We start from the raw sequence: 27,197 nt of genomic DNA, 5'->3' as shown, positions 1-27,197 counted from the left end.
CAAAGCCACTAATTGTCGCTGCGCTAGTGGATGCCTTGTTGGTGTTGCAAGTGCCATCTAGTGCCTAGCAAAGATGGTTACTCTCAGTTGTTAAACCTCTATTATCAAAGATGGTTATCCTTTAGAATCTTCGATATATATATTATATATATACTTAGGGACTGTTATTTTGTACCTGCTGCTAGCAGAAATTTGATTTCTGCATATTGTCAAGTATAGAAAATTTTGAATTCAATTTCAATAAAGACTATTGTTCTATTTATTTGAGAAATAAAATGGTTGCACGTCGTTTTATGATTGACAGTCTCTATCACTTACATTTGGATGTATCTGTGAATGTATCTAAGCAACCAGTGAGTACCATAGGATCCAAAAGATCTAGAGATGAGATAAATCAAAAGTATTTATGGCACCTCAGGCTTGGTTATATAAAAGGCAGAATAAACAAATTGGAGAAATATGGGCTTCCGAGTCATATCCGATTTGTGAATCCTGCCTTCAAGAAAAGATGGTCAAATTATCCTTTGTAGGACATGGAGAGAGGTCCACTAAAATACTTACCCAGTACACACTGATGTGTGTGGCCCATGCTGAGATACGCCCTGCGCGATGCGACGATCGCAGCAGAATACCACACGGGGCGTCGTTCATCGTATGAACGTGCCAAGAATCGTAGAGTTCAAAATTTTTTCTGGATCCAAATCCAGAAGATCCTTGAACTCAAGAGGGAGGGAGATTAGGATCTGAAGGAGGTTGATTAACATTCATGTAAATAGAAACAAATTCAGAGATAACGATTTGAAGATTCCATCTTCAAACCTTGTGCAGTTTTATGAACACCGCAACTTGATGATCTATTCTAGGTTCTTGTTTGAGCCGCACAATTATCCGGTCTCTACAGGTATCCACACGAGGATCTAATCATCTAAGAATAGGGTCTTACCAGAGTGCTAGCTCCTTGCAAAAGCCATCCATGACTATCAAATAGATTGGAAGATAAAAATCTGTAGCATACCTCTTTGAAGAAGAACCCTTTCTACTTCAATCTTGCTCGTGATGGAGGAAGAGAAGGATGATGTTTTTACCGTGGAACTTCCTTGCCTTGCTGCCATGGAGGAAGAGGATGAAGACCCCTCTTGCTGTCATGGATAAAGAGGAAGAAGTGGGGCTCAAGGCATGAGGAAGAACTCCTTCCTTGCCGCGTAGACTCTCTTCCTTTAGATCTCCTTCTTCAATTTCCAACGCCTTGGAAGAAGAGGAAGAAGGGCTTCCTTGCTGCCATGAGACAAGAGGAGGATGGCTCCCCTTGCTACCGTGAAGAAGGAAGAAAGAGATGGAGAGAGGAGGCGTGGAGAAGAGATGAATTGCTTCAATTCTTGCTTGCATACTTAGGGCTCTCACACGCCTCCTATTTATAGATGAGGTTTCTAGGGTTTTCCAATTCCTAATCACATTAGGACTTGATTAATCTCCAATTTCTAATCACATTAGAACTTGATTAATTCCCAATTCCTAATCACATTAGGATTCAGGCTAACTCCTAATCACATTAGGAGAATTAATTGGGAGCATGCATCCAACGACGCCATGTGGACTTTAAAGTCCGCATAGTATGAACACGACTTAAGTCATATTCATCCTATGACGACATGTGAACTTTAAAATCTGCAAAAATTCTGGTTTAATCAAATTGACCCAATCATGAATCCAAATCAATTTAGGTCGAACCCAATTTAATTTGGCTCATTTAAACAGCCCAATTGCAATCCAATTGCAATCAATTCCACTTAATTTTTCTTCCATTAACTCACTAACACTTAGTGGGTTAATTCAATCACCAATCATATTGATGATTGATTTCTATTGTGATTCCAAATCATAATTATAATAGTCTGACTAATTAAATCTTCTCTGTGTGTGATCCCGCAGTTTCTATTCTGACTGGTAGTGAGACATATTGAGATCTCCATCTCAATATCACTGAAACTCCTTTTAGTAAACTGAAATAATTTTAGTTCTTCTCTTAGGGTTCACTGATCACTAAGTGAATGCTTTTGAGTCTCACAATCCACTAGTGACACCTAACAGTATGCGGTGGCAACCCAGCAGAATGGAATATCTGAACCTCTTGGTGCAGTTAGCGTATGATATAGTCCTCTATTATGGATCCGGACAGGACGGAGATTATGGATAATTCGTCAAACCCCTTCGTCCGTTATATATATAATTTATTCGACTTCCAGTTCGAGTTATGAAAAACTCATTTTTCAAAATACCTGATCAGAAATTTGTCGAACTCAGTCTCATAAATCACATAGGATCACTCCTAATCTATCAAGGTTGATAGATCCCATCTAAATACAATCCTATTCCAAAATGAACCTACTGCAGCCAATCCGCACCACAAGGATCTAAATGGCTAGGGCCCAAGTTCACATGCTCGTCAAACTACAGTAACCTCACAGTGAATAGCTGAAGCATCGTAGGTCAAAGGACCAGTCATACAACTGCAGTATAAGTAGTCACTGATGAGTGGATAGACATTCATGTGATTACTTTCTTTGGTCACGCTCAGTACCTTATTCTCTAACAAGCACTTGCATAATCACTCCAGTGTCTCTACACTGTGGACTCGAGACTCGTCCATCTGACTAAGTGATGTGTGCACTAATCTCAGCAGGTCGATCACCATCCTTCGTGATGGATCCATCGATCAGGAGCATTTAAAAATTAATCCCTAATGACACATGCCTCAAATTCTCAACTCCTTGAGAATATGTGTCATCATCTATTAATTTCTTGGATAATTCATGGACACATACAAACATGAATGAAAAATAAATTGTCCAATCTTATTTATTAATAAGAGTCAAATTACAAATTTATGCCCTATATTACAAATATGCGTCAACCACATTGGCTTTTAGGATATATTTCTAACAATCTCCCACTTGCATTAAAGCCAATCAAACATGTGTCTTAGTCTCATCTTCTCAAGATGAACTTTTAACTTTCGCTGACTTAGCTGTTTAGTGAATGGGTCCGCTACGTTGTCAGTGGAGTCTACTCTCTGCACCTCTACATACTTCTTTTCGAGGTAGTCACTAATTAGATGGAATCGCCGTTCTATGTGCTTGGACTTCTGGTGAGACCTTGGCTCCTTAGCCAGTGCTATAGTGCCGTTATTGTCGCAGAAAAGGATTATAGCATCTGATGACATGACACGTAGCTCCTCGACAAACTTCTTGTACCAGAATGCTTCCTTTGCAGCATCCGATGTGGTAATGTACTCTGCTTCCATGGTAGAATCTGCAATAATCGGTTGTTTGGAACTCTTTCAACTTACTGATCCTCCATTGCATAAGAATACATATCCTGAGATAGACTTTCTATCATCAAAATCAGTCATAAAGTCTGAATCGGTGTATCCTTCTACCTTTAACTCAGACCCTCCTCCAAAGACGAAAAATATATTCTTAGTCCTTCTCAAGTACTTAAGAATATTTTTCACAGCTATCCAGTGCTCCTTTTCTGGATTTGACTGATATCTGCTCGTGACACTCACAGCATGTGCTATATCAGGTTGAGTACATAACATGGCATACATGAGGCTCCCTATTGCCGAAGCATAAGGAATCCTGCTCATGTGCTGAATCTCTTCAGATGTTTTGGGGCACATCTTCTTGGAGAGATTTATCCCATGCCTTAGTGATGACAATCCCCTTTTAGAGTTTTCCATGCTGAACCTCTTCAGCACTTCCTCTATGTACAATTTCTGTGAAAGGCTTAGCATCCTTTTAGATCTATCTCTATAAACCTTAATCCCCAAAATATAGGATGCTTCTCCTAGGTCTTTCATGGAAAACTTCTTAGACACCCATAACTTGATCGATGTGAGCATGGGAATATCATTCCCAATCAGGAGTATACAATACGAGAAATGCTATAGCCCTTCCACTGATCTTCTTGTACACATATGGTTCTTCTTCATTCTTGATGAAATCAAACGATTTGATTACATTGTTGAAACGAGTATTCCAACTTCGAGATACTTGCTTCAGTCCATAAATGGATCTTTATAGCTTGCAGATCTTGTGATCACTATCACTAGAAGTGAAACCCAGAGGCTGCTCCATATAGATATGTTCCTCAAGAAATCCATTAAGAAATGCAGTTTTCACATCTATCTGCTATATCTCATAATCATGATAAGCTGCAATAGTAAGCAATGTTCGAATGGACTTTAGCATGGCTACCGGTGAAAAGGTATCCTGATAGTCAATGTCTTCGCGCTGACTATAACCTTTTGCCACTAAGCTTGCTTTATAGGTCTCTACCTTGCCATCCAAACCTAATTTTCTTTTGTAGATCCATTTACACCCAATAGGTACAATACCTTCAGGTGGATCTACTAAGGTCCATACTTGGTTGGAATGTATGGAGTCTATCTCTGACTTCATTGCATCCATCCATTTCTCGGAGTCGATGTCTAGCATCGCTTCGTTGTAGGTCTTGGGATCATCAGTATGTTCCCTTTCTCCCATGGGGAACTCTTCCTCTACTTCATCTGTAAGTATACCTAAGTATCTTTCAGGAGGATGGAAGATCCTACTGGATCTATGAAGTGGACGAGGTTCTTCATGTATTGGCTCAATGTGAATAGGTTCACTAGGCTCAATTGCTCGTTGCTCTTCAGAGACTTGCTCTTCAAGCTTAATTTTCCTCCCACTGCCTCTATCAAGGATAAACTGTTTTTCTAAGAAGATGCCATGTTAGCTCACAAACACTTTGTGATCCTCTGGGATGTAAAAATTATATCCTAACGACTCTTTACGATATACAATGAAACGAGCACCAATTGTCATAGCCTCTAACTTGTCTGCCTGTTGTCGCTTGACTTGGGCCGGACATCCCCAAATCTTGAGATAACTAAAACTTGGTTTTTTTACCATACCATATCTCATATGGTGTGGTAGGAATGGACTTAGAGGAAACTCTATTCAATATATAGATAGCTGTAAATAGGGTATCTCCCCACAAGAATAAGGGTAAGTCAGTGAAGCTCATCATGGGCCTGACCATATCCAATAGGATCCGATTTCTCCTTTCGGATACTCCGTTAAGTTGAGGTGTATCAGGAAGTGTCCATTGTGAAACTATACCATTTTATTTGAGATAATCGTGAAACTTTCCACTAAGATATTTACCTCCTCGATCTGATCGAAGAATCTTAATGAGTTTTTCTGTCTGTTTTTCTACTTCAAATCTGAATTCTTTGAACCTTTCAAATACTTCAGATTTATATCTCATAAGATAGACATAATCATACCGTAAATAATCGTCAGTAAAAGTAATAAATTAGAAAAATTGATCCCTAACCTGCACATCGAATGGGCCACACACATCAGTGTGTACTAGGGCAAGTATCTTAGTGGACCTCTCCCCGTGTCCTACAAAGGGTAATTTGGCTATCTTTACTTGAAGGCAGGACTCACAAGTCGGATATGACCCAGAAGTCAATGAACTCAAAAGTTCATGTTTCTTCAATTTGTTAATTCTTTCTTCTCCTATATGGCCAAGCCTGAGGTGCCATAAATACTTTTGATTAATCTCATCTCTAGATATTTTTGATCCTATGGTACTCACTATATGCTCAGATATGTTCACAGATACATCCATATGTAAGTGATAGAGACCGTCAATCATAAAACCACATCCAAACAGTTTATTTCGCAAATAAATGAAAACATAGTCTTTATTGAAATTGAATTCAAAATGCTCCTGTGCTAGACAAGATACAGAAATCAAATTTCTACTAGCACTAGGAACAAAATAACAATCTCTGAGTATCAAACTAAATCCTGACGGTAATCGCAAAGAGAATATGCCCATAGCAACAACAGCAACTCTTGCTCCATTGCCAATCCGTAGGGTTACCGCACCTTCCGTAAGCCTTCTACTTTTCTTTAGATCCTGCATAGCAGTGCACAAATGAACACTAGAACCAGAGGCTATAACCCGACTGGAAATAGAAGAAACCGTTAGATTAGTTTCAATAATGAGCATATTAGACATATCTTCAGAAGGCATGTCACCCTTCTTGTTCTTTATAGTTGCCATGTTTGAGATTTTGGACAAGGTTGGAGAGGTGGCATACCGACTGGATTTACCGCCGGCTTTATCCAGTGTGCACAATGTATTTCATGTGTCAATGTTGAAGAAATACGTTCCAGATCCGAGTCATGTGGTAGCATATGAGCCATTATATCTTCATGAGGATTTGACCTACGAGGAGTTTCCGATACTAATTGTGGACAGAAAAGATCAAGTACTACGACATCGAACCATTCCTATTGCGAAGGTACAATAAAATAATCATACGGAAAGAGAGGCTACTTGGAAGCTCGAAGAAGAGATGAAGGTCAAGTATCCGCAGCTATTTGAAACCTCAGGTATGTCAATTTCGAGGATGAAATTTTTCTTTTAGTGGGGGAGAATGTAAAGGCCCACATATTGGGCTTGCGCCGGCCTTTGAACAAGGGCGCCGGCCCAACACATGAAAAAGGGGGAGGGAGACTCCCGATTGGAGTCATCTCCCTCCCCAGTTTCAAAATTTTTCCCCCTTCCAAATCCACCGGAAGGAGAGATTTAGTGTGATCAAACCGTACTATATTTGGGCCAATCCTCTTCCACAAATGACCTCCTCCGTCTCTTCCTAGGGCACCAACGGAGAGAGCTCCTCAAGAAAAAAAAAAGGATTCGTGAGAAGCTTGGGTTGTTCACCGTCGGGCTTACCGAAGGAGCTTGCCGGAGGTGAGGTGAGATCCCTCTCTTTCCTCTCTCTTGGCTGTGGGCTACTATTCCGCCGGATTGATGTGAACCGAACTTCCCTATTTCGGTTTGTTTTTTTTTTCTTTCTTCCATCTGTTTGGTCGACGTCACAGGGCCGACCATAGCCGGGTGTGGCATGTGGATGGCACCACGTTGGGGCCGTCGACCGCTAGGGTCGTCGGCCATGGGTAGCTACTGCCGCCGAGCATGCCCATGGGGAGAAGATAGAAAGAAGGAGAGAGAGGGAGGGAGAGCCACTCGGTTCTCTCCTCTTTTCTTGCCCTTCTCTCTTTTCTCTCTAGTTGGGGTTCTCTCTCTCAACTTGGATCCGCGGAGATCATTGTTTTGAGGGTTCTAGATTGTCATATGTCTTGGATAATTTTTAATGATGACTTAGTTCTGTAGGGTAACAATCTGTTAGACGAGAGAACGATGAGCGGAGTTCTGTGCATCTCAGTTCCTAGATCACCGTGAGGGCGGGTGATTAGTTTGCCTGAGTTTTTAAATAAAGGGTAAGAATCCTTGTACGCTAATCCTGCATGATATAAATATTAGCACCTATTTATGTATGATGTTCTATAATCCAGATAAGTAAGAAGCAGGAATAGTATTATATTAAATTGTATTTTGATCGTATTCGCTAGTGGGTGGTATCATGATGGATGCATGCATGCGTATAACCTACACTTGCATAATTGGATTTATGAATGTGGTGCTCTAGACTAACCATACTCTGTCGATTGCCCTATCACGGGCTGAAAACGTGACTATGGTTAGTCTAAAAACTGAAAATAAATAAAAAAAGAAATTGATATGTGGATGTGAACTGCATTGAATAAACATGGTCTTTGGGTTTATCTCGTTAATATTGCAGGCCCCGTTATAGGCTGAAAATGTGGTACTTTGGCAGGCCCCATCACAGGCTAGAAATGTGAAACTATAATGTGCAGGCCCCGCCACAGGCTGAAAATGTCATAATTTGGCAAGCCCGATCCCAAGCTAGAAATGTGGAACTATAATGTGCAAGCTCCGCCATATGCTGAAAATGTGATACCTTGGTAGTCCCCCTACAGGCTAAGAAATGTGACCGAAATTTGACCTAAAGTCAAAAATATAATTGATTCGGATCAAGTTAAAAAGAATGGAAAGAAAAGCATTAGAATCATTAATGAAGATTTATGTAAATATCATATGCTATATCACTCTTAAGTTGATGGATTCTATTGATATTTGATGTTCATATGTATATATTGATTATTCGAACATTATTGATAGCCGGTTTTATGATTTCATGATATGTGCATCAATTTTTTATGGTTTTTAAATTCATATTATTATTGTGCTGGTATGGATGTGTGGAGATTCTTACTGCGCTGTAAAGCTCACCCCCTATTTCTTCTCTTTTTCAGAGTCGCAGGATACATAGAATTAGATAGGTTGGGCACAGAGCGCGAGTATCAGAGTCATCAGTTAGTTTATTTTGATACTGACGAATATTGAAAGCTCTTGTAATTGAACCAATTTGATTATTAGATATGTCGGATTTGTCTATTTGAATTACTTAATTAATATAGAATTATCAGATTTTTGTTCATTTTAGACCTTGCATAATCTTTAGGACACTGCTTTAGGACTCATGCGGCCGGTCGTGTACCGAACCCGGGTACTGGATTCGGAGCATGACATAAGGTTTGGGTGGCCCTGTCCAGGATATATCATCCATGTCTAAATGGCATACGGATACAACAAAAAAATAAAACCAAGCATAGTATTTGAACTTTCAATACATTAACAGCCACTAGATATGATGGCTAATACGACAGACATTGATGCAAAGCAAAGTAGGCTGGCGCTACGATTTTAGACAGAACTAGAAAAATCATTGCAGGCCAAGATTATAACCAACCATGTAGTACGTTAATGAGATGTCGTCCTTCGCAATTCATGCGGTTGGATAAGAAGGTTGCATGGCAATGCCACAGAGACCTTCCACTACAAGAATAATGGTCATTAGCGACGCATTTTTTGGCCTTTAACGACGCTTTTAAGCGTCGCTAAAAAACATCCCGATGCTTTCCAAAGCGTCGGCAAAGCGTCGCCTATGCTACAGTGGAGAAAATATTTTCCGACGCGTCGAAAAGCGTCGAAACGTAGCAATGCTTTACCGACGCTTTTTAGCGTCGGTAATTGCAAACTTAGCGACGCTTTAAAGCGTCGCTATTTGCAATTTAATGACGCCATAAAGCGTCGGTAAATGTTCAATTTACCGACTCTTTAAAGCGTTGTTAATTCAAACTTACCGACGCTTTAAAGCGTCGCTAATTGATTTCTCGTCGAAATTTTAACGACGCTTTAAAGCGTCGTTAGAATATTATTTTTTTAAAAAAAATTTAAAAAATTTTTAAACCCTGTTTACAATATCAAAGCCACACACACTAAGCAAGATATACACAAAATCAAACATATTTATCTAAACATTTATATTGTCAAATTACATTCATACTATCAATTTACGTTTATAATGTACTTCAAAAAGCATAAAAAAAATACATATAAACTCCAAAATAAATGCTTCAGGGGTCGCTAGCATCACCATCTCTACGTGCAGATGAAGTATCAGGAACCTGTAGGTAAAAAACTTAAGCAGTTAAGAATACGAAAATTATTAAGCTCTTTAAGAAAAATATGATACTTATGCAAAATGTTCAAGTAGATGTAGTAATTTACCTGAGGAGGGACAAACTGATGCAACAAAGATGTAATCTGATTAATCTGAGCCCTCAAAGATTGCATCTCTGTCTGGTGGCTCTGCTTCAACTCTTTTATCTCTGCCTTCAGATCATTAACCTCTGCAGTGCTACTACTCTGTCTAACATCTTGAGTATATCTATCTACTGCAGACAACTGAGTGGGGGTAACTCCAACGCCATAACCCCTCACTCGACCATAACGCTCCGAGCCCATCAATTCGGTAAACACCTAAGCTTCGACACCTCTGGTGTTGCCGATTGAAGATGACTCTCCGATACGCTCTGAAATAAGGGATGTAGCTCTGTCCTATATCTCTCAAAAACAATCAAATTAATTTTTGAAAAATTAAAATATATAAAAAATCATTGCAGAAATTATTAATAAGTACATACAACTATATCTCTCGACTCCTCTCGGACAAAGCAGCCATCTCGGTAGATGTGAGTCATCTTATAGAACTCCACCTCACCAGGTTTCCTCCCATGGTCTTCCATCTACAACAAAAAGTATATTGGAAGAGTTTCATCTTATAGAACTATATCATGATACATGCTATATGATACAAGAGTTTCAAAAAGTTTCAAAAAAACTTACGAATTCAGCTCTGAGCCTCGCATAACTCTTCGAGCCTGAAGTGTGAGGAATTGTCTGAGATGCTCGTGCGGCTCGACCAATGTCAGAATATGTCTACCACGAAAAAAGTAAACATTGTAATATATTAAATATATTAAACATTATATAAGGTATTGAGAGAGAATACACAACCTGTCCTCTCTCGGAAAACCAATAGTGAACAAGCTCCCTCCACTGATGATGGTATACATCAGGAGGACAAACACGAGCAACCTCCTCCTCTGTCATACCCTCGCGCTTCCAGTCGGCCTTCAACTTTGACTTATATTCTTTCCATTTGCGGTTGAGGGACTTTAGCACCCAATCATGGCTCTCTGGAGGGAGCACAAACTTTTTCTACACCAAAATAAAGAATGTTATAATAATATTAAATCGAAAAATTAAATTTATAATAGTAAGCAAATTAACATACAGTAGCTATCAAATTAACAATATTAAATTCAATTCTTTATCTGTACAAATTTAAGAAGCTCAACTTTATAAGAAGGAAGCATATCATTCTACTTATGATAGTTGAGCGGACACAACTGACCCCTACGCGCAACTGATCCTAAGAAACTTGATAAAAGGCTTCCAGCCCTCTTGATGGGCTGCCCTAGTTCGTTGCATTCGACGACCATCTTCTCATCCTCACGAAGCTGCCACACATCCCGTGCTCGAGAGGAACCCCGTGTCAACCTCACTCTCCCTTGTTCATCTATAAAAAATAATAATTAAAACATTGGAGGCAAATTAATTAAAATAATTAGATTGTAAATGAACTTAATATATGCACTTTAAATCAAATTACCTTGGATATGCAAGTCATCCATAACCTCCTGGCCTGGATGTTGCTGAGACTGGAACTCATGCTGAGACTCGAACTCGTGCTGCTGGGGCTGCTGGGATCGCATGGACTGAGCAGAAGAAGATCCCACCCGAGACTGCTGGAACTCCACATCTCTGAATCGTTTTCCTCGGTGCATTTTGTTAGCTAAGCAAGTACTTAAGCAATTGAAATCTGTTTAAAAATGCAAGAGTAACTAATGCAAGAGTAAAAAATGCAATTAATAAATAGGGCATTTTTTTCTTACTTCTGAATCAACAACAGTAATTGTGAAATGTGATTGCGGATAACTTCACGGCTCTTTCTTACTGCAGATTCTTTGTACAAAAGAACAAGCTCATCTACCAATCTGAGCAGAAGAATAACAAGTCAGCAGGAGCTTCTATTCAACAGAATCTACAACTAAATAATTAGCAGACTATCTAAATTATAAACGAGATTAAAATACAAAATATTTTCACCCAAGATTCAATCAAGAGTTCAAGATTTCCATCTTGTTTCCTGATGGGAAGGATGGGCTGCCAAAAAGGAACTAATACAGATAGAGACAATTAACACCAAGTAAATTCATCCAAACGTAATTATATACCATTCGCTTCTTCCATGATAGATAATATTAGATACATTTATATGTGCTTGTAAACTTGTGATAAACCTAATAAGCAGAATAAACTTTGGGAGAACAAAAGGAATGATTATATACAATTAGATGGACACCGGCTGAATTTTTGAGCAATCTCAATTTTCATCTGAATAGAGTTGTACAAGACAAAATCATATCAACATGAACAGTTAAGCATACCTTTCAATATATGGTGATTTCCAGATCCATGTTAATTTAAAAATTGTATGTAGCCGTTCAAGAACCTGCAAAATGATGGGATTGGTTCAAAATATTCAACCATCCAAATCCACCACTAAACTCCATATTGTTTACAAACACCAACAAGTACTGATCAATTTATGTCCTTGTGCCGCAAAAATTGGAAAATAGAGGAGCAAGTACCTGTCTAGCACTGCACCATTGCTTGGGAACTAACAGTACATAATAAAAGGCAAATGATAACAAGAACACAGTACGTAATAAAAGGCAAATGATAACAAGAACACAGTACATAATAAAAGCCAAATGATAACAACAACTTATAACCCCAAACAATTGGACAAGGCATGTCAGTTATGGTATGATCATACTCCAGGTCCAGCTGCCTAATGCTTAATGGTTTTCTGTTTGCCCCAAAATGCTCGCATGCAAAGCCTATGCCACTTTACTAGTATAGATAAAAGAAAGTTGTTTTAGTGCATGGTACCTCTATATGCTTATTTGAGAGCATCCATGTGAGTTTATGAACATAAATGCATGCATACATTATGGCGTAACAAAGTATATAATGCCACTTTACTGGTATAGATAAAAAAAAATTGTTTTAACGCATGGCACCTCTATATGCTTATCTGAGAGCATCCATGTGAGTTATGAACATAAATGCATGCATACATTTTGGCGAAACAAAGTATACACCGTGTCATTTTTATTAGACAGACCAATTTATTGATATAATATATGCCAAACAGCAGATTAGTACTTTGTTGTTCTTTATAATCCACAAACATCAAGTTTCTAATATGTTTTAAATAAATTGAGCATATCTTAATTATGTATTTATGCGTCCACCACTCACAAAAACCACCATATACATGTAAATACAAACAAATAGACATATACATACACTTTGAGAGAAAGATTGGACATCGTCCAGTCCTACATAAATGCATACAAACATACTACATTCATACAAATATTTGAAGAAGCCGATGATTAGTATTTTGAAGCACATCATGACATCAGCAGAGCCATAGTGCAGCAGGGACCATGCACCAGTGTTACTACAATTAAATGATTCATATTCTAAAATGATCTGAGCATTAGAAATTTCCAAGTAGCATTACTTGAAAAATTAAGCATGGGTTTCAAAACATGGACCAAAAATTGTTTTGCTGAAGTCTGGCTGGTTTCTAATAAAGAAAACAGATGTGTGAGAGCAAAGTGTCATGAAGGAAATATATGGTACCAACTATTAACAAGGATGTGGTAAATCTTCTTGCACAGTGAATGGAATATCTAGTAATGTTTTCTACTAAAAAGGAAGAGTCATACAACAATTACCTCACCCTTCGTACGCATGCAGAGCATCGGAAAAGAATGACTTAGAAATAAAGCAAACTGGTACAATATGCAAAGAGAAATTCTGAATCAAGGTTTGACTCACTTTTTTTAGCGAGCTTTAAATAAAGTTCTGTCTAGCAACCTATTGCATGTGAAAATAACACTGGATCATTCATTACACATGACAACATAATATTCTTGTAATTATGAAAGGAGAGAATCCAAAATAACATACTGCAAAGCTAAGGGAATGATGATTACAATTAGTTTCTTCTTGCTCCACGAGATGCATGAGATGTTGCTTAATAGACTATTCCTAAGCCCCCTGATAGCACTGAAGTATATTCCAAATATTTTACATTATTGGTTAAACAATTTGCAGTACCAAAAGTAGCAATAAAACAAATTCATACGCTACTAGTAGAAAAGTCAGTATCGGTAATATAGAAACAGACTAGAAAATTTTTCTTACCATTACGAAACTATACTCTTTCATTGTCCATCAGTCGGCATAATATTAAAAGGCATACACTGAGTATAAGTCTCATTATCTTCCTCTTCCAAACTTTTTTCTATATCATACAAGTCCCTAGGTTTAGTCTTTATGACAACAGACCAATCTTTATCTTTTGAGTCTTGTACAAAAAACACTTGTCGAGCTTGAGATGAAAAAATGAATGGGTCATCTTTCAATAGCACACCGGTATGTATCAACTTTGAAAAATTTACAAGTGTGAAACGATTTATGTCTTGTCTCAAACCTCTAGATGAGTTTATATCCACCCAATCACATCGAAATAGTACTACCTTAAAGTTTCCATAATAATCCAGCTCATAAATATCCTTCAGTGCACCGTAATAAGTTTTTCCCTCCGCATCAACCATAACCCCACTGTTTTGGGTTTTTCTAAATTTCTCACATTCTTTAGTATGAAATTTGAAACCATTTATAATTAACCCATCATATCTGTTGATAATATTATTCGGACCTCGAGCAATGACTATTAATTCATCGGAACAATTTTCCTCCATCATCGTGGGCACCTAAAAAATTATAGAAGCAATGATTAATTATTCAATGACAATGTATTAAAAAATTGTGAAAATACCTAATGTATTAAATGTCTAACCTGTTTGAATAGCCATTCAGGAAATAACTCAACCAACCATCTTTGCTCAATCCTTGGGGTAGGACGAATGTTATTGTTGATGCTTCGCTGAGTTACTAAAAATTCTCTGCACGATCAAAAACTCTTTAGCTAAGCATTTATATCTGATATGACAGATAAGAAGATTACAATCATACTAACCTGCGATACTCGGATATTATATCACTGTGAAGTAACACATAGCGATGTGCTTGTGCTAATAATTTTTGGTCAAGAACAACACTTTTAACTGTCCCCAAAACTCTTCCCGCAGATGAAACTTGTAAATTTCTGCATTCTCTACAATATCAAAATTCCTTGGAGGTCGATTGAGAGCAGTTTCAACACCTTCGAGATATCTTGAGCAAAATGTCAAACACTCCTCAGAAATATATCCTTCAGCAATCGAGCCCTCGGGATAGGCTCGATTGCGTACATAATCCTTTAAGCGCATCAGAAACCTTCAACGAGAAATTTTTAAGATCAATATCAACACCGATATGATTTATAAATATAGATATTAGAGTTTAGCAAAATCACCTCTCAATAGGATACATCCATCGGTATTGAACCGGTCCACCAAGTTTAGCTTCCGCCGCTAAGTGAATGAGTAGATGAACCATAATAGTAAAAAATCCAGGAGGAAAGATCTTTTCCATATGGCATAATGTAAGGGCAACATTAGACTCCAATTGATCAAGCACCCTAGGATCAAGAACTTTTGAACACAATGCTTTAAAAAATGATGACAACTGAGAAACAATTACAAGAACTTGATTCGCCGTTGATGATCTTAAAGCCAATGGAAGTATATCTTGCATCAAAATATGACAATCGTGACTTTTAAGATTTGAAAGTCTTCGCTCTTTAAGATTTACGCACCGTGAAATATTCGATGCATACCCATCAGGAACCTTCATATTTTTCAGAACCATTAGAAAAAGATCCTTATTTTGAGTAGACATTGTGTAACATGCAGGAGGTATAAAAAATTTATTATTAGAAAGCTCTTTCGGATGAAGCTCTTGTCGTATGCCCATATCTTTCAAATCAAGACGCGCTTTCAAGTTGTCTTTGGTCTTTCCATCAAGATTTAACAATGTTCCAATCAAGTTATCACAAACATTCTTTTCTATGTGCATGACATCAAGATTATGTCGAAGAAAATTATACTCCCAATAAGGTAAATCAAAAAAAATACTCCTTTTTTTCCATAACTGTTTCTGTGTAGAAGCAACCAATGTGTCATCATCATTTTCCTGTCCATATGCATTGTCATCATTCTCAAAAAAATTAGCATCCTCTAAAATCTCTGATATTAACCCTTCATTTAATGAGCTACCAACATCCTCCCTTCCCCTCTTCTTTAAACATTTGGAGACCTTACCAGGTATGTAATTTGTGCCATGCATTTGTCTAAGAACTTCAGTACCAGTTGGTGGAATAGTGGCAGAACGCAACTCTGTGGTACTATCAAACAGATCATTCTGAAATTGAAATGGATGGTTTGGTTCTAACCATCGACGATGGCCCATATAACAGAACTTTCCTCCATTTTTTAACCAATATGAATGGGTTGAATCTCCACAAGAAGGACATGCAATACACCCCTTAGTGCTCCAACCGGATAAATTAGCATATGCAGGAAAATCATTAATAGTCCATATAAGAGCTGCACGCAATTTGAATATTTGACCAGTAAAAGCATCAAATGCATCAATACCCTCCCATAACTGTTTCAATTCCTCTATTAAAGGCTGCAAAAAAACATCAATATCATTACCTGGGCCCTTATCACCTGGAATAACCATTGACAAAATGAGTGAAGACTGTTTCATACACATCCATGGTGGTAAATTATATGGAACCAAAATAACCGGCCAAGTGCTGTATGTAGAACTCATAGTTCGAAAGGGATTAAACCCATTAGTAGCCAAACCCAGTCTGACACTGCGAGCATCAGAAGCAAATTCGTGATGCCTATCATCAAATGCTTTCCATGCTAAACTATCTGCTGGGTGTCGTAACATTCCATCTTTTGTACGGCCTTCGTCATGCCATCTCATAGAGGAAGCCGTCTTTGATGATGTATACATTCTTTTCAATCTAGGTATGAGAGAAAAATATCTCAACACTTTAGCCGGTCTTTTCTTAGTCTGTGCAGCATCCACTTCATTCAAAAAATCATGCTCATCTTTAGATTTCTCCCATCGTGAAGATCCACATATTTGGCACGACTCTTCGTTAATATTTCCACCACGGAATAAAATACAGTCATTCGGACAACTGTGTATCTTCTCGTATCCAAGATCCAATTCTTTTACTAATTTTTTGGCTTCATAAGAAGATGATGGCAAAGTAACGCCTTCCGGAAATGCATCATTTAATAATTGGAGAAGCATAGTAAAAGACTTGCTAGACCACCCATTCAAATACTTCAAATGGAATAAATGCACAAGAAAAGAAATCTTTATAAAATTCTTACAACTCGGATATAGTTCTTCATCACAAGATTTCAGCAAGTTATGATACCGAGCTGTGTCATCATCAGAGTGTATATGTTCTTCAACATGCATAAAATCAGTTGTTGTACGCTCATCACCTATTTCAGTTGCTTCTTGTCCTCCACTAATATCTGTTAAATTTCTAATACTATGTCCAAGAGCATCTCTGAGTAAGCCCCTTATATCATCTTCTCCTACAGGTTTTTTTTCTGTATTACTGGATGCAAAACTAGAGGTGTCTTCTATATACGAGGGTTGGTTACATGGAGATGACAATATCAACTCTCCATGAAATACCCATTCAGTATAATCTCTTGTAAAACCATTCCACACTAAATGTTCTTCAACAGTTTTTGGAGCAAGAGAAGAAGCATTTACACATTTTCGACATGGACATAAAATCTTCCCATTCATATTAGATTTCTGAAAAGCAAATTTAATGAAATTCTGAACTCCATTCAAATATTCGTCACTGTATCTCGGCTTATTCATCCAACTTTCGTCCATTCTAAGAAAAAACAAGGTAAATGATACAGTCAAAAATATGCATGCGTACACTAACTCAAGCAAAATTAAGTTAAACAAATAGCACTTAATCAATTAATTCAATGGTTGCATAGCCTACATTTAAGAGCTATATATATGTATTACAATATGTGATCCGTATTAGATACCGGTATTGAATCGGTATGGTACGGTACGCTCCAACCTTACTTATAATCCTTATCTTGGATTTGTAGCCTTATCTTGGATGATCACTATTATTGTGATTTTCTTACCATATAAGCCTAATGCATCTGTTTCTCAACCTTACTTACCATGAGAATGTATTGACTTATTGTGAAACCTGTTAATGACAATGGATTTGTTGCTGGTGTTTAAATTGTAATCATGTTCTTCCTATATTGTAATTAGACTGATGTCTATTTATAAAGTCAGCTTGTTACAATGCCAATTTATTACAAAGCCAGTCTGTTACAAAGCCAATTTATTGCAAAGCCAGTCTGTTACAAAGGACAATCTGTTAACACAAAGCATATAAATCCATGTTGAGACAATCTGTTACAAAGGACAACAATCCATGTTGAGGCTAAAAGGGCATATAAACACCCTTTCATTGTTGGATTGATGCTTAAAAGGCAATCTGTTAACTGAATATCTATCATTACAAGCCACAGCTGATTAAAAACAGCTTTCAAGACCTACTAATTAGTTCAAGGCATTACAGTTTGCTGATTGTAAATAGCTTGCTGTTCAATCTAGCTACCATTACTCAGTTCCATACATGAAAATCAATCCAGCTAATGGCTGCATATAAGAATCACTTTACACATCTACTAATAGAACCAATATGCTTTTATTTCTGCTTTCACTAAACAAATTCAGTTCCATGGATGAACAGACTCATATCTGTTAGCCTAAACAAATACAGTTCCAATACAATCAATTCAATGCACATTTTTCTTTGTTTATCACAAAATAAAGTGACGACTATTACATTGTGTATCACATTTACAGTCATATGACACTGTATCCATACATGAACAAACTCATTTCTGCTTTCTTTGAACCAATATGCATTGAATTGTTCAATAGACAGAGAAATATTCGAATAGCATATTAGCTAACTACAAGACTGTAACTAATATTTATCAAGCCTTAACATGAAGTGCGAGAGAGAAACATTCCATCTCATGATTCTTTTTAATGATTGTTGCTAGTTGTATCTTCTTGCTATGTTCTTTTTAATAAATAGCTATCAAGATGAGAGAGCAAAATTAACAAGCAGTATGCATAAAATAGTGCCTAATAAAAGTTAATAAATAGTTACAAAATAGCAAAACAAATGCATAATCTAATCGGACAAACTCAGTGAGTAAGAGAGCAAACGAAACCATATATTTCCAAGACTACCACCTCAAAACTTAGAAAATAAGCTAACAAAGCAAAGGAAATGCCAGAATCTGTACATTTACAGAGAATTCTAAAGCATAAACCGGAGATTAAAAAAGGGAAAGAGGGAAACGAGTTCTCAAGTACCTGATAAGAGAGCAAGTCTTCCTTTGATAACTTTCCCAAATTTCTAAGCCAACGAAGAGATCTGAAGAGCAGTAGATCTAGATCTGAAGAGCAGTAGATCTCAAGTACCTAATACAGTAATGAATGAACATTCCTAAAATAAGGAGACAGAAAGAGAAAGATATATAAATATCTCCAGGCAGAGCTCTCTCCTTCTGAAAAAGAAGAAGATAATCCTATGATCCTATGATCGAAGCAAGAGAAGAAGATAATCCTTGCCGGCTCCAAACTTCAAACGCCGTGTGAGTGCTCTGCGGCGGAGGAGGAGGAAGTCGTCCACAAAGAGGAGCCCAACGAAGAGGGGAGGAGGGGAAGGAGATGCGGCGGAGATCGGTGAAAAGGGCTGAGGACGGAAGGGGTCGGTCGCCGGAAGGGGACGGAAGGGCTGAGGATTTAGGGCTGTGGCCTGTGGGGGGAGGGGATCGATTAGGTCTTGTGGTGGGAGGAGTGAAGTCCGACGACGCTTATAAGCGTCATCGTATTTTTTCTATGCCGACGCTTATAAGCGTCGGTAATGGTTTTTTTCCCGACCCTCTTTACAAGCGTCGGCGGTTACCGTCGGGAAAAAAAAAAAATGCCGACGCTTTCATTTAGCGTCGGCAATATAGAGTCGCGACAGCCCTTAATTGTTGTAGTGTTCTGCGTCGTCGATGCCCCGGAGCAACCTCATATATCCTTTTTCGCCCCAAGTGGTACCCCATGAATTCTTGAGCAGCCAATATTTGGTTCCATCAGTTGCTGTCCCATAGCCCACGACAGTGACAGCATGGTCCAGATCAGTTCCGCAATTACCCATGAAGACGTCGCCGGAGTAAAACTGGAAGTCTTTCCCACTGCCCTCGATGGCAACGGAAACGGGCTGTTTTGCGACTGCTTGTAAGAGCGATGACTCGCTGTTCCTAGGCACGTCTTCGTAGCCGCTGATAGTGGCTGCAACGGATGAACTTTTATTGGTGTCGCAGGTTCCTTCCTTCGCCACGTAAGGATAATTAGCTTCCGTCGTTATCCCTTTGTTGCTGATGATGTACTTAAATGCATCATCCATTATGCCCCCACCGCATCCTCCATTCACCTTGTCGCAATCCACAAGTTGTTGCTCTGATAAGGAGGTCAATTTGCCAGTGCTGATCTGAGCGATCCCTTCAGTAGCCGCGACGGCAGAAAATGCCCAGCAACATCCTATTTTATTTTATTGATTAGTATGATTTGTTAGTCAAGCACTTAAGTACGTACGTACATCAATTCATTCTTCGAAAGAACTACAATCGTACGTGCATCGTATCTTACCACATTGGCCTTGATCCTTGATGGGAGTTACTGCTCCTTTACTCCTCCAGTCCACGCTAGGAGGCACGTCGGTCACGTTCGCATATCTGAAGTTCTGTCCGGTGGCACGCATCGGCTTGGGCTTAAATCCAGTGTAAGAAGCCCTGAACTCCTCGGTGGTGAGATCGGCAAATTGGTTGATGTTGAGCTTGTATTTGCGATGCCCAGCTTGGTTCGTGGATTCAATGTAATCGACGTTGGCTTTGAAGATCTGGAAGCGGTGCTCCTTCTCTGCTGCATCTTTGTACACGCGCCCATACTGCACCATCCATCGCTCGTGCCTCGCGGCCATCAGACTGTCGCCGATGGTGCGGGACGCATCTCTTGGGGAAAAGCCCATGAAGAACAAGGCAAGTATAAGCCATAGGCATTGGTGGGTGGTAGAAGCCATGGTCTTGTGGTATATTATGGTGTTTGCTTGATGCAAACAATAGGTGTCGAGCCGGGATTATATAGAGGTTGTTGGCTTGGAAGGAGGTTTGGATCCTGACGGACGGCATCGCGACGGGTATCGCACGTTTTCCAAAGAGTGATGAGCGGCCTGTTTGGACGGACTCTTGTTTAATTGTTTGCTGGATTCTGCAGTTTGGGCCGTTCATCACGCTTCAATGCCGCAAAACGACATGTGGAAAGACTTCGGGAATGGTGCAACTAAGTGCCCATTTAGCACTGGGGAGGGTGCGGGCGGTGAGCTCGGGTTTACACGGAGGTTTGGCTTAGCAGAAGAATCCTGAAACTTTACGTGTGCTCTTAACTCGCATCACACGTCTTGCAGAGCGTGATGAGCGGTAGCTGATTTGTTCGAGCATTGACGGCTATTGTTGTGTGAAGCGCGTGATGCTCTCTAGAAAACGTGTCGTGCGCTTCGGAAGAGACGGCTCGCCTGGTGGGCCACAATATAACGGACCCAAACTAGCATTGCGCACCCAATTTCGGCCTGGGTTGCTATCAGTCGCATCTTAATTTGTTTCTGTACAACGCATCTTGTTGCATGCGAACGACTCTTCATGCGTCTGGCCACCATGATCAATAATTTGGGTTTTCTTTCTCGTCTTCGCTCTTTTTCCTGATAAAAATACCTTAGGCTAGCTAGTGATGATTGGCTAAAACAAAAGGAAAAAGAAGAAGAAGATGACGATGTTAATGATCTTACACAATTCTTGTCAAATAAAAAGCTTGGTTTTCTTTCTTTTATCTATTTCAGCTTTATTTTTGGATTTATCGGGCTTGCAATTGATTAAGACCTTCTGCAAAACTCCGGTCATCCAAGAAGACGCGCGTTGGGTCATAGTGTAATATTTTAGAGGCTTCTACGAATGGATACTCACACCTAAAATCATAATCATGGGCCCGATCTTTGGTAAAACAATATTATTAGAAAGTTGACCAACTTTTTCATTGACCAACATATCTATGCTCTTCGTTTCTCTAAGTTGTTAAGATATTTTTTTGTGGACACCATTTACCTATAAATTGGACAGAAAGACTTAACCCAATAGGGAGATAACTAAATTATTTTCCCACAAGTTGGTAAAATAATCTTTTTATTTTGTTCTTAAAATATCGATAACCCTACGATAGTAGAATAATAATAATAATAATATAATATAATATGTATAATACAGTATGATATATTATATTATACATAATAGTATTTATACAATAAAAGGTATTGTAGAAAATATGGAAAGATCTTGGCAACTTAGTTGAGAAAGTAGTAATGCAAAAGAACATAGGTAACATATTAAGGAGCCACATTCCAATGCATAAAAGAATATGCGTAAGTTATTTTTTCATCTAAATATTGCCTGAAAAATACTTACTTAGGAAAATATAGATATCTGAGTAAGTGTTTTAGCCCCCAAAGAACAAGCCTTAAAGGAAAGGAGTCCACAGCGTGCAAGGAAGATGGAAGGTGATGCAGCATCTCAAGTAGGTGGTTTTAGGGGGAAAAAAAATAAAAGAGACTACCAGAACCATACTATATTATCAAGTCTTTAGTGTGGTACACATGTAATGTAATAACTGATATTGACCCAAGTGTGAGTCCTATACTAGAAACTTATATATGATCTCGATATATGGTCAAAACATAGACACTAAACACCACCCCAAATTAGAATGAATTGAAAAACAATTTGCTTAGAATTGTTATAAAATGCATGGTTGTGTATAATTTGGTTAATTAGCCAATAATTCAAATGTTGGTGGATGCAATTTACACATTTTATCTCAATCAAGAGATTGATTATAGAGGGTTTCTATATTTTTACCTATGATAAAAGGACTAATTTGTGGGCGACATAGGAGGCAAAAAAGAGTAAAAGAAGTACCAAAGACATGAATTAGATAGAAAGAATGGAACTAAATCAACCTCCATGCAATTTGATTCATAGATTCTTGATGTATGTTGGACATAATTGAAAATATTAAAATACAATGATTAAAGAAGGCAAAATGATCATTAGAGTTGGTCAAACCTTCATTGTAGAGAAGAAATCTAATTACATGATAAAAGGCTAAGAGAACCCATTTAGTATAAGTATTATTGTAGTTATTCTAAAAATTGACGCAGTTCCTAATGAATCTTTATTGTTGCTTTTAATCATCAAATCTACAATTATTTCTAGCAAGAACATTTTGAGTTATGGATGCAAATAATTCCCACCTTGAGAAATTCTTGCTTGTCCAAAAAAAAAATTAGATGGTTAATTGAAGAAATAAATTAATCAATCTAATTTAAAGAAATCTTAGCTGATGTATCACTACTCATCGTTTACTAGGTTTGGTTGACATTTGTTAAACATTGCCTAAACAAAAATATACAACAGTGATAAACCTCTATCTAACTAGACATAGCTTGGCTAATGAGCATTTGCTTTGGTTGTTGATAAATCATCACATTTTTACCAATATCTTAACAATCATATTTGACATTTCATCCCTTGAATTAGTGCAAGCAAAGAATCATTAAAAAAAAAATCTCCTATATCAGCTATCTCGCGCTTGAACAATCTTCATTGCTATGCATGGCACATTATGATACTCAGGCCTCTACACTTTAACATGAAAAAAATATCAGTCTTCCTACTATTCTAAAAAATAAGAGAATTCTCAAAAAAAAAAACATAACTAGTTATTGAGTAAATGTAATAACCCCAAAAATTTTTTTTATATAAAAAGGATATAATAGTCCTTTAAAATTAATATAAGGGGTAAAATTGGAAGGAATCAAAAGATAATGGCATAATTGTAGATGCGTTGAAGTAGTAAGGGTAAAATTAGAAGGAATCAAAAGTTAATGGCATAACAGTAAATATGTTGAAGTGTTAGGGGCAAAATAAAAAATTTAGCATTTGATGTGACTTAATTCATGGGTTTAGTGGCTCAGATGTGGAATGAAATAGAGAGGAGAGGGGGGAGTCACAGGTGTGACAGAGAGAAGGAAAAGAAGAAGAAGAAAAGAAAGGAAGAAAATAAGAGAAAGAAGAAGAAGAAAGAAGAAGGGAAGGGAGCCCCGGTTGCGCTGCCAACTGAAGGAAAAAGCGTAGATCTCCTTCCCCTCTATGCAAAGACCTCGATTTTCCGAAGAGAAAAAGGTAAATACCCATCCCTACCTAGTCTTTTGATGAAATTAGGCTATACAAAGGGTGGATGTAGTCTAGAGGGGTCGGATAGGGGTTGTAGAGGTAGTTAAAAGAGGAAGAATTGGATTTCGACAAGTTTTTCCGGCACTGCGGAAAAACTGTGTCGAAGTCCCAACTTTGGTGAATTATTTAAGGGGTCAATCGGCCGCCGATAGTGATGCATATTATCGGTATAGTAAGACCCCGCGAGGTGCAGTATGGCTTTCCGCGGATGTAGAATTTTCGCGAGGTGCTGTTTAGTATACATATGTGAGATGTTTTTATGAATTTCTGTTCTGGATACTGGCCAGCATTTACATTATCGGTATGGTGTCTTATCCTGCATATGCATGTGACAGTAGGAAGTTGTTGTGGTTCGCTTGGGGCGTAGGACCTACCTTCTGACAACTGTCTAGTGATGACTTCGCATATTGACACCCTGATTTATACATTTCAGTGTTATGATCTGTTGAGCATATTTATGATGTATCATTCATGTTTATTTGATTATACTATATATGTTCCAGATGAGTTGATTGAGATTGTGATGATTTACTCCATATTTCTTATGTTGAGTTATGTGTATCCTGTTCTTGATGACTGCTCATATGCTCTTGAGATTTCACCTCGAGCCATGATTATATCTTGTCTCATGTGCATAGTACTCTCTACTCCACTCACTGAGTATTCATATACTCACTCCCCAGTTTGGTGTTTTTGATTGCAGGGCAAGTGTTGTATAGAGAGAAGCAGGGTTAGAGATTGCCTGCTAATTGTGCCGCTCCATAGTATAATGTAGATAGAGGTTCATACCTTTTGGTGTATTATAAACCTTCTGTTGTATATAGTGTATAGTTACAGTCATGGATCCTGTTGTGGATATGGGTTTGACTATGGATGGAATGGGAACCAGATTTTTATACAGATGAGTTATATGCCTGTGATGATGTATTGATATATATTGTCCAGGTTCATTATGTGACAGATTATATGATTGCTGCTCTGACAGGTAGTGTTATTGTATGTATTGAGATAATCCTGACAGGTCACCATAGGAAAGGTGATCATTTTGTGCATGTATCATGCCAAATTTTTTTCAGAATTTATTGATGATTGATAGGTAGTAGGGCTCTACGTGGTGGCTGGTGGCCTTTTGCCTACCCGCACCCTAGGACCGTCACGGCCGCCCGCCGGAACGGGGCGGGGGTCGCGACAGTAAACCACCAAATACTTTATGACCCATAAATATTAACCGTCTAGACAACAACCAATTTGACTTTTTATGTGTGTATTGTGGAGCATCTTGGCTAGAGTTGTTAGAATTTTCAATTTTTTGCTTATTTTTAAGAAAATGTAGAGCTCAAGAACTCTATTAGGAGTTTAACACATGATATAAAGTGCATACAAATCAACCAAAAAAGATTTTGGATCCCATTTTTAAGGGATGCATCCTCAAAAAATTGAACTTGATATAATTAAAGTACGGGAGGTTTCCCATTCCACTCCCCTATTTTCTCAAAATATAAATGAAATGAAATAAAATTGTGCAGAACTCCATGACCCCAAAGAAGTTCAAGATTAGATCCAATCATTTACACTAATTTAAAATTTTATATGAATGCAAAATATCATGCACACTTTGTTTTTGGAATGGGAATGTCTTCGTGGATAAAGATCAAAATCACATAGAATCTGCTTTGTCTCCTATATTCGCACCTACATTCCAATAGTGGCTGAAGCCCTTCCCCTATTTGCGACAATAATTGTGATGCTTCCAATTTTTTCTGATCAAGGTCGTTCGGTGGTTGTAGACTATCTCGTTGAGAAATTCAATAGTTGGCATTCCTACATTTTTCAAAGAATCACAAATGATCTGCCAAGCCGTGATGATCTCACTCAAGCGCAAGGGAAGAATGTGGAATACTAGCTTGAGCACTATAGAATGTAGATACTGACATACTACTAAAACAAGAGATAACGAACAATGATATAAGACAAAAATATGATGAATCCATCCAGAAGGAATGTTGGTTGAAGAATCTTTCATCACTCAATGTACCAAAAAAAATGAAAAAGTGGAATCCATCTCAAATTTGTTGTAAGCATGATTTGCATGTAATTTTCTTTTTGTAAATAAATGTATATAATATTTGAAGACAAACAGAGGTACAAAGGTACATATGGAACTGTCAATGCAGCAGGACAAAAATAAAACAACACCAGGCAAGAACAAACAGCATGCATCAAACAAGATAATAAAAAAATAATACATTATATGGGGAGATGAGGTGAATTACTTTACAGAGCTAATTCTACAATATGGAGTAAATGTAGGATAAATATACAACTTTCAGCAGAAGCTTTAAACTTTGTTACGGATTCTATGCCATAGCTTTAGAGTGCACCATGAAGGAATCCCTATGCTCATATATCAAATCAGTCAGAGCTCTAATTAAAGATTAGGGGTCAAATATGGTGCCCACCTTAGGAACATGTATAAAGTTTTTAGTGACGTGCAATGATATCAAAGAGTAAGTTAAAGCATCACATGCAAAAATATTAAATTATACCTGCAGCAATCATATAGTAGAGCTGGCCAATATAAAAAATGAGAAAGCACATGCAAAAACTCTGTTCCATTATGATCTAAACCATGATTCCATGCAAAATGGATGCAAATTTTTTCCACGACAAATGTACTCTGGTAAGAAACACAAGAACCAATTCAAGCAACCATTGGATTGCGTTCTCAATTTTGTACTTAGAAATTTGTTGGAGACGTAAACTTAATTGCCTGCAAGTAGCATAATGATGCAAGATTTTTAACAATCTGAACATGTAATTATATTAGAGAATTCCATAGACATTAGGATTTTCCAGGGAGCATAATGACCCCTTCTGTTAGGTGGGTTGCTAAGTACACCAACCATCCATTTGTGTTTGATTTTGGCTTAATGACCCCTTCTGTTAGGTGGGTTGCTAAGTACACCAACCAATATGTTTTCAATTTCTCTGTAGCTCCATACACATGACCAGTAACTATATGTGAATGGTGCTTCCAATACTGTAAGTATTGCTGCCTGTTTTGCTTCAAGATTTGAGGGATAAGATGAGGTTTATCTGTTTCAACATATCCAAGTGAAATAGATGATTTTGGATGTTCACTGTTGTTTCTCGACTTGCAAAAAATTTCCCCAGTATTTTTGCTCTTGTATTTGGCAATTCCCAGCTGCTTTTATCCGACTCTGCTCGTGATGCAGGGCGTCCATGAATCTATAATGCATGTTTTTTGGTATCTTTGTGCGT

General features: G+C 37.9%; 2 protein-coding genes across 2 annotated transcripts; both read right to left on the bottom strand.

The window, feature by feature from the left end:
* Positions 1 to 8,657: 8,657 nt before the first annotated feature.
* On the bottom strand, positions 8,658 to 20,873 carry LOC103723149 (senescence-specific cysteine protease SAG39-like). The gene is made up of 3 exons (XM_088709441.1): positions 20,227 to 20,873; positions 19,588 to 20,118; positions 8,658 to 8,829 (listed from the first exon to the last, which is right to left on the bottom strand). The coding sequence occupies exons 1-3, from the start codon at positions 20,654 to 20,656 to the stop codon at positions 8,774 to 8,776; spliced, it is 1,017 nt and encodes a 338-aa protein (XP_088565567.1). The 5' UTR covers positions 20,657 to 20,873; the 3' UTR covers positions 8,658 to 8,773.
* Positions 10,716 to 17,274, bottom strand: LOC148715479 (uncharacterized). Its single transcript, XM_089927398.1, has 4 exons — positions 14,897 to 17,274; positions 14,705 to 14,817; positions 11,006 to 11,215; positions 10,716 to 10,912 (listed from the first exon to the last, which is right to left on the bottom strand). Exons 1-4 carry the CDS (start codon positions 17,272 to 17,274, stop codon positions 10,716 to 10,718), a joined length of 2,898 nt encoding a protein of 965 aa, XP_089783524.1.
* Positions 20,874 to 27,197: the final 6,324 nt, after the last annotated feature.

The sequence above is a fragment of the Phoenix dactylifera genome, chromosome 1 (assembly GCF_051530095.1).
Source record: "Phoenix dactylifera cultivar Ajwa chromosome 1, Ajwa_hap1_PhDact_Kaust_v1.1, whole genome shotgun sequence".
NCBI classification, from domain to species: Eukaryota; Viridiplantae; Streptophyta; class Magnoliopsida; order Arecales; family Arecaceae; genus Phoenix; species Phoenix dactylifera.
Note: the sequence above shows the minus strand (reverse complement) of the source record. Positions and strands in the feature narration are given on the sequence as shown.

What these genes read in the sequence shown, in the direction of transcription:
- LOC148715479 (XM_089927398.1), bottom strand. Translation starts at nt 17,274, where the DNA reads ATGAATGGGAAGATTTTATGTCCATGTCGAAAATGTGTAAATGCTTCT. An exon ending in TTGCTCAAGATATCTCGAAG is followed by an intron (nt 11,216 to 14,704) that starts GTGTTGAAACTG and finishes ATTTTTAAACAG; the next exon opens with ATTTCAATTGCTTAAGTACT. An exon ending in GGATGACTTGCATATCCAAG is followed by an intron (nt 10,913 to 11,005) that starts GTAATTTGATTT and finishes TATTTTTTATAG; the next exon opens with ATGAACAAGGGAGAGTGAGG.
- LOC103723149 (XM_088709441.1), bottom strand. Translation starts at nt 20,656, where the DNA reads ATGGCTTCTACCACCCACCAATGCCTATGGCTTATACTTGCCTTGTTC. An exon ending in CAAGGATCAAGGCCAATGTG is followed by an intron (nt 20,119 to 20,226) that starts GTAAGATACGAT and finishes AAAATAAAATAG; the next exon opens with GATGTTGCTGGGCATTTTCT. An exon ending in GAGGTTGCTCCGGGGCATCG is followed by an intron (nt 8,830 to 19,587) that starts ACGACGCAGAAC and finishes TGACCATTATTC; the next exon opens with TTGTAGTGGAAGGTCTCTGT.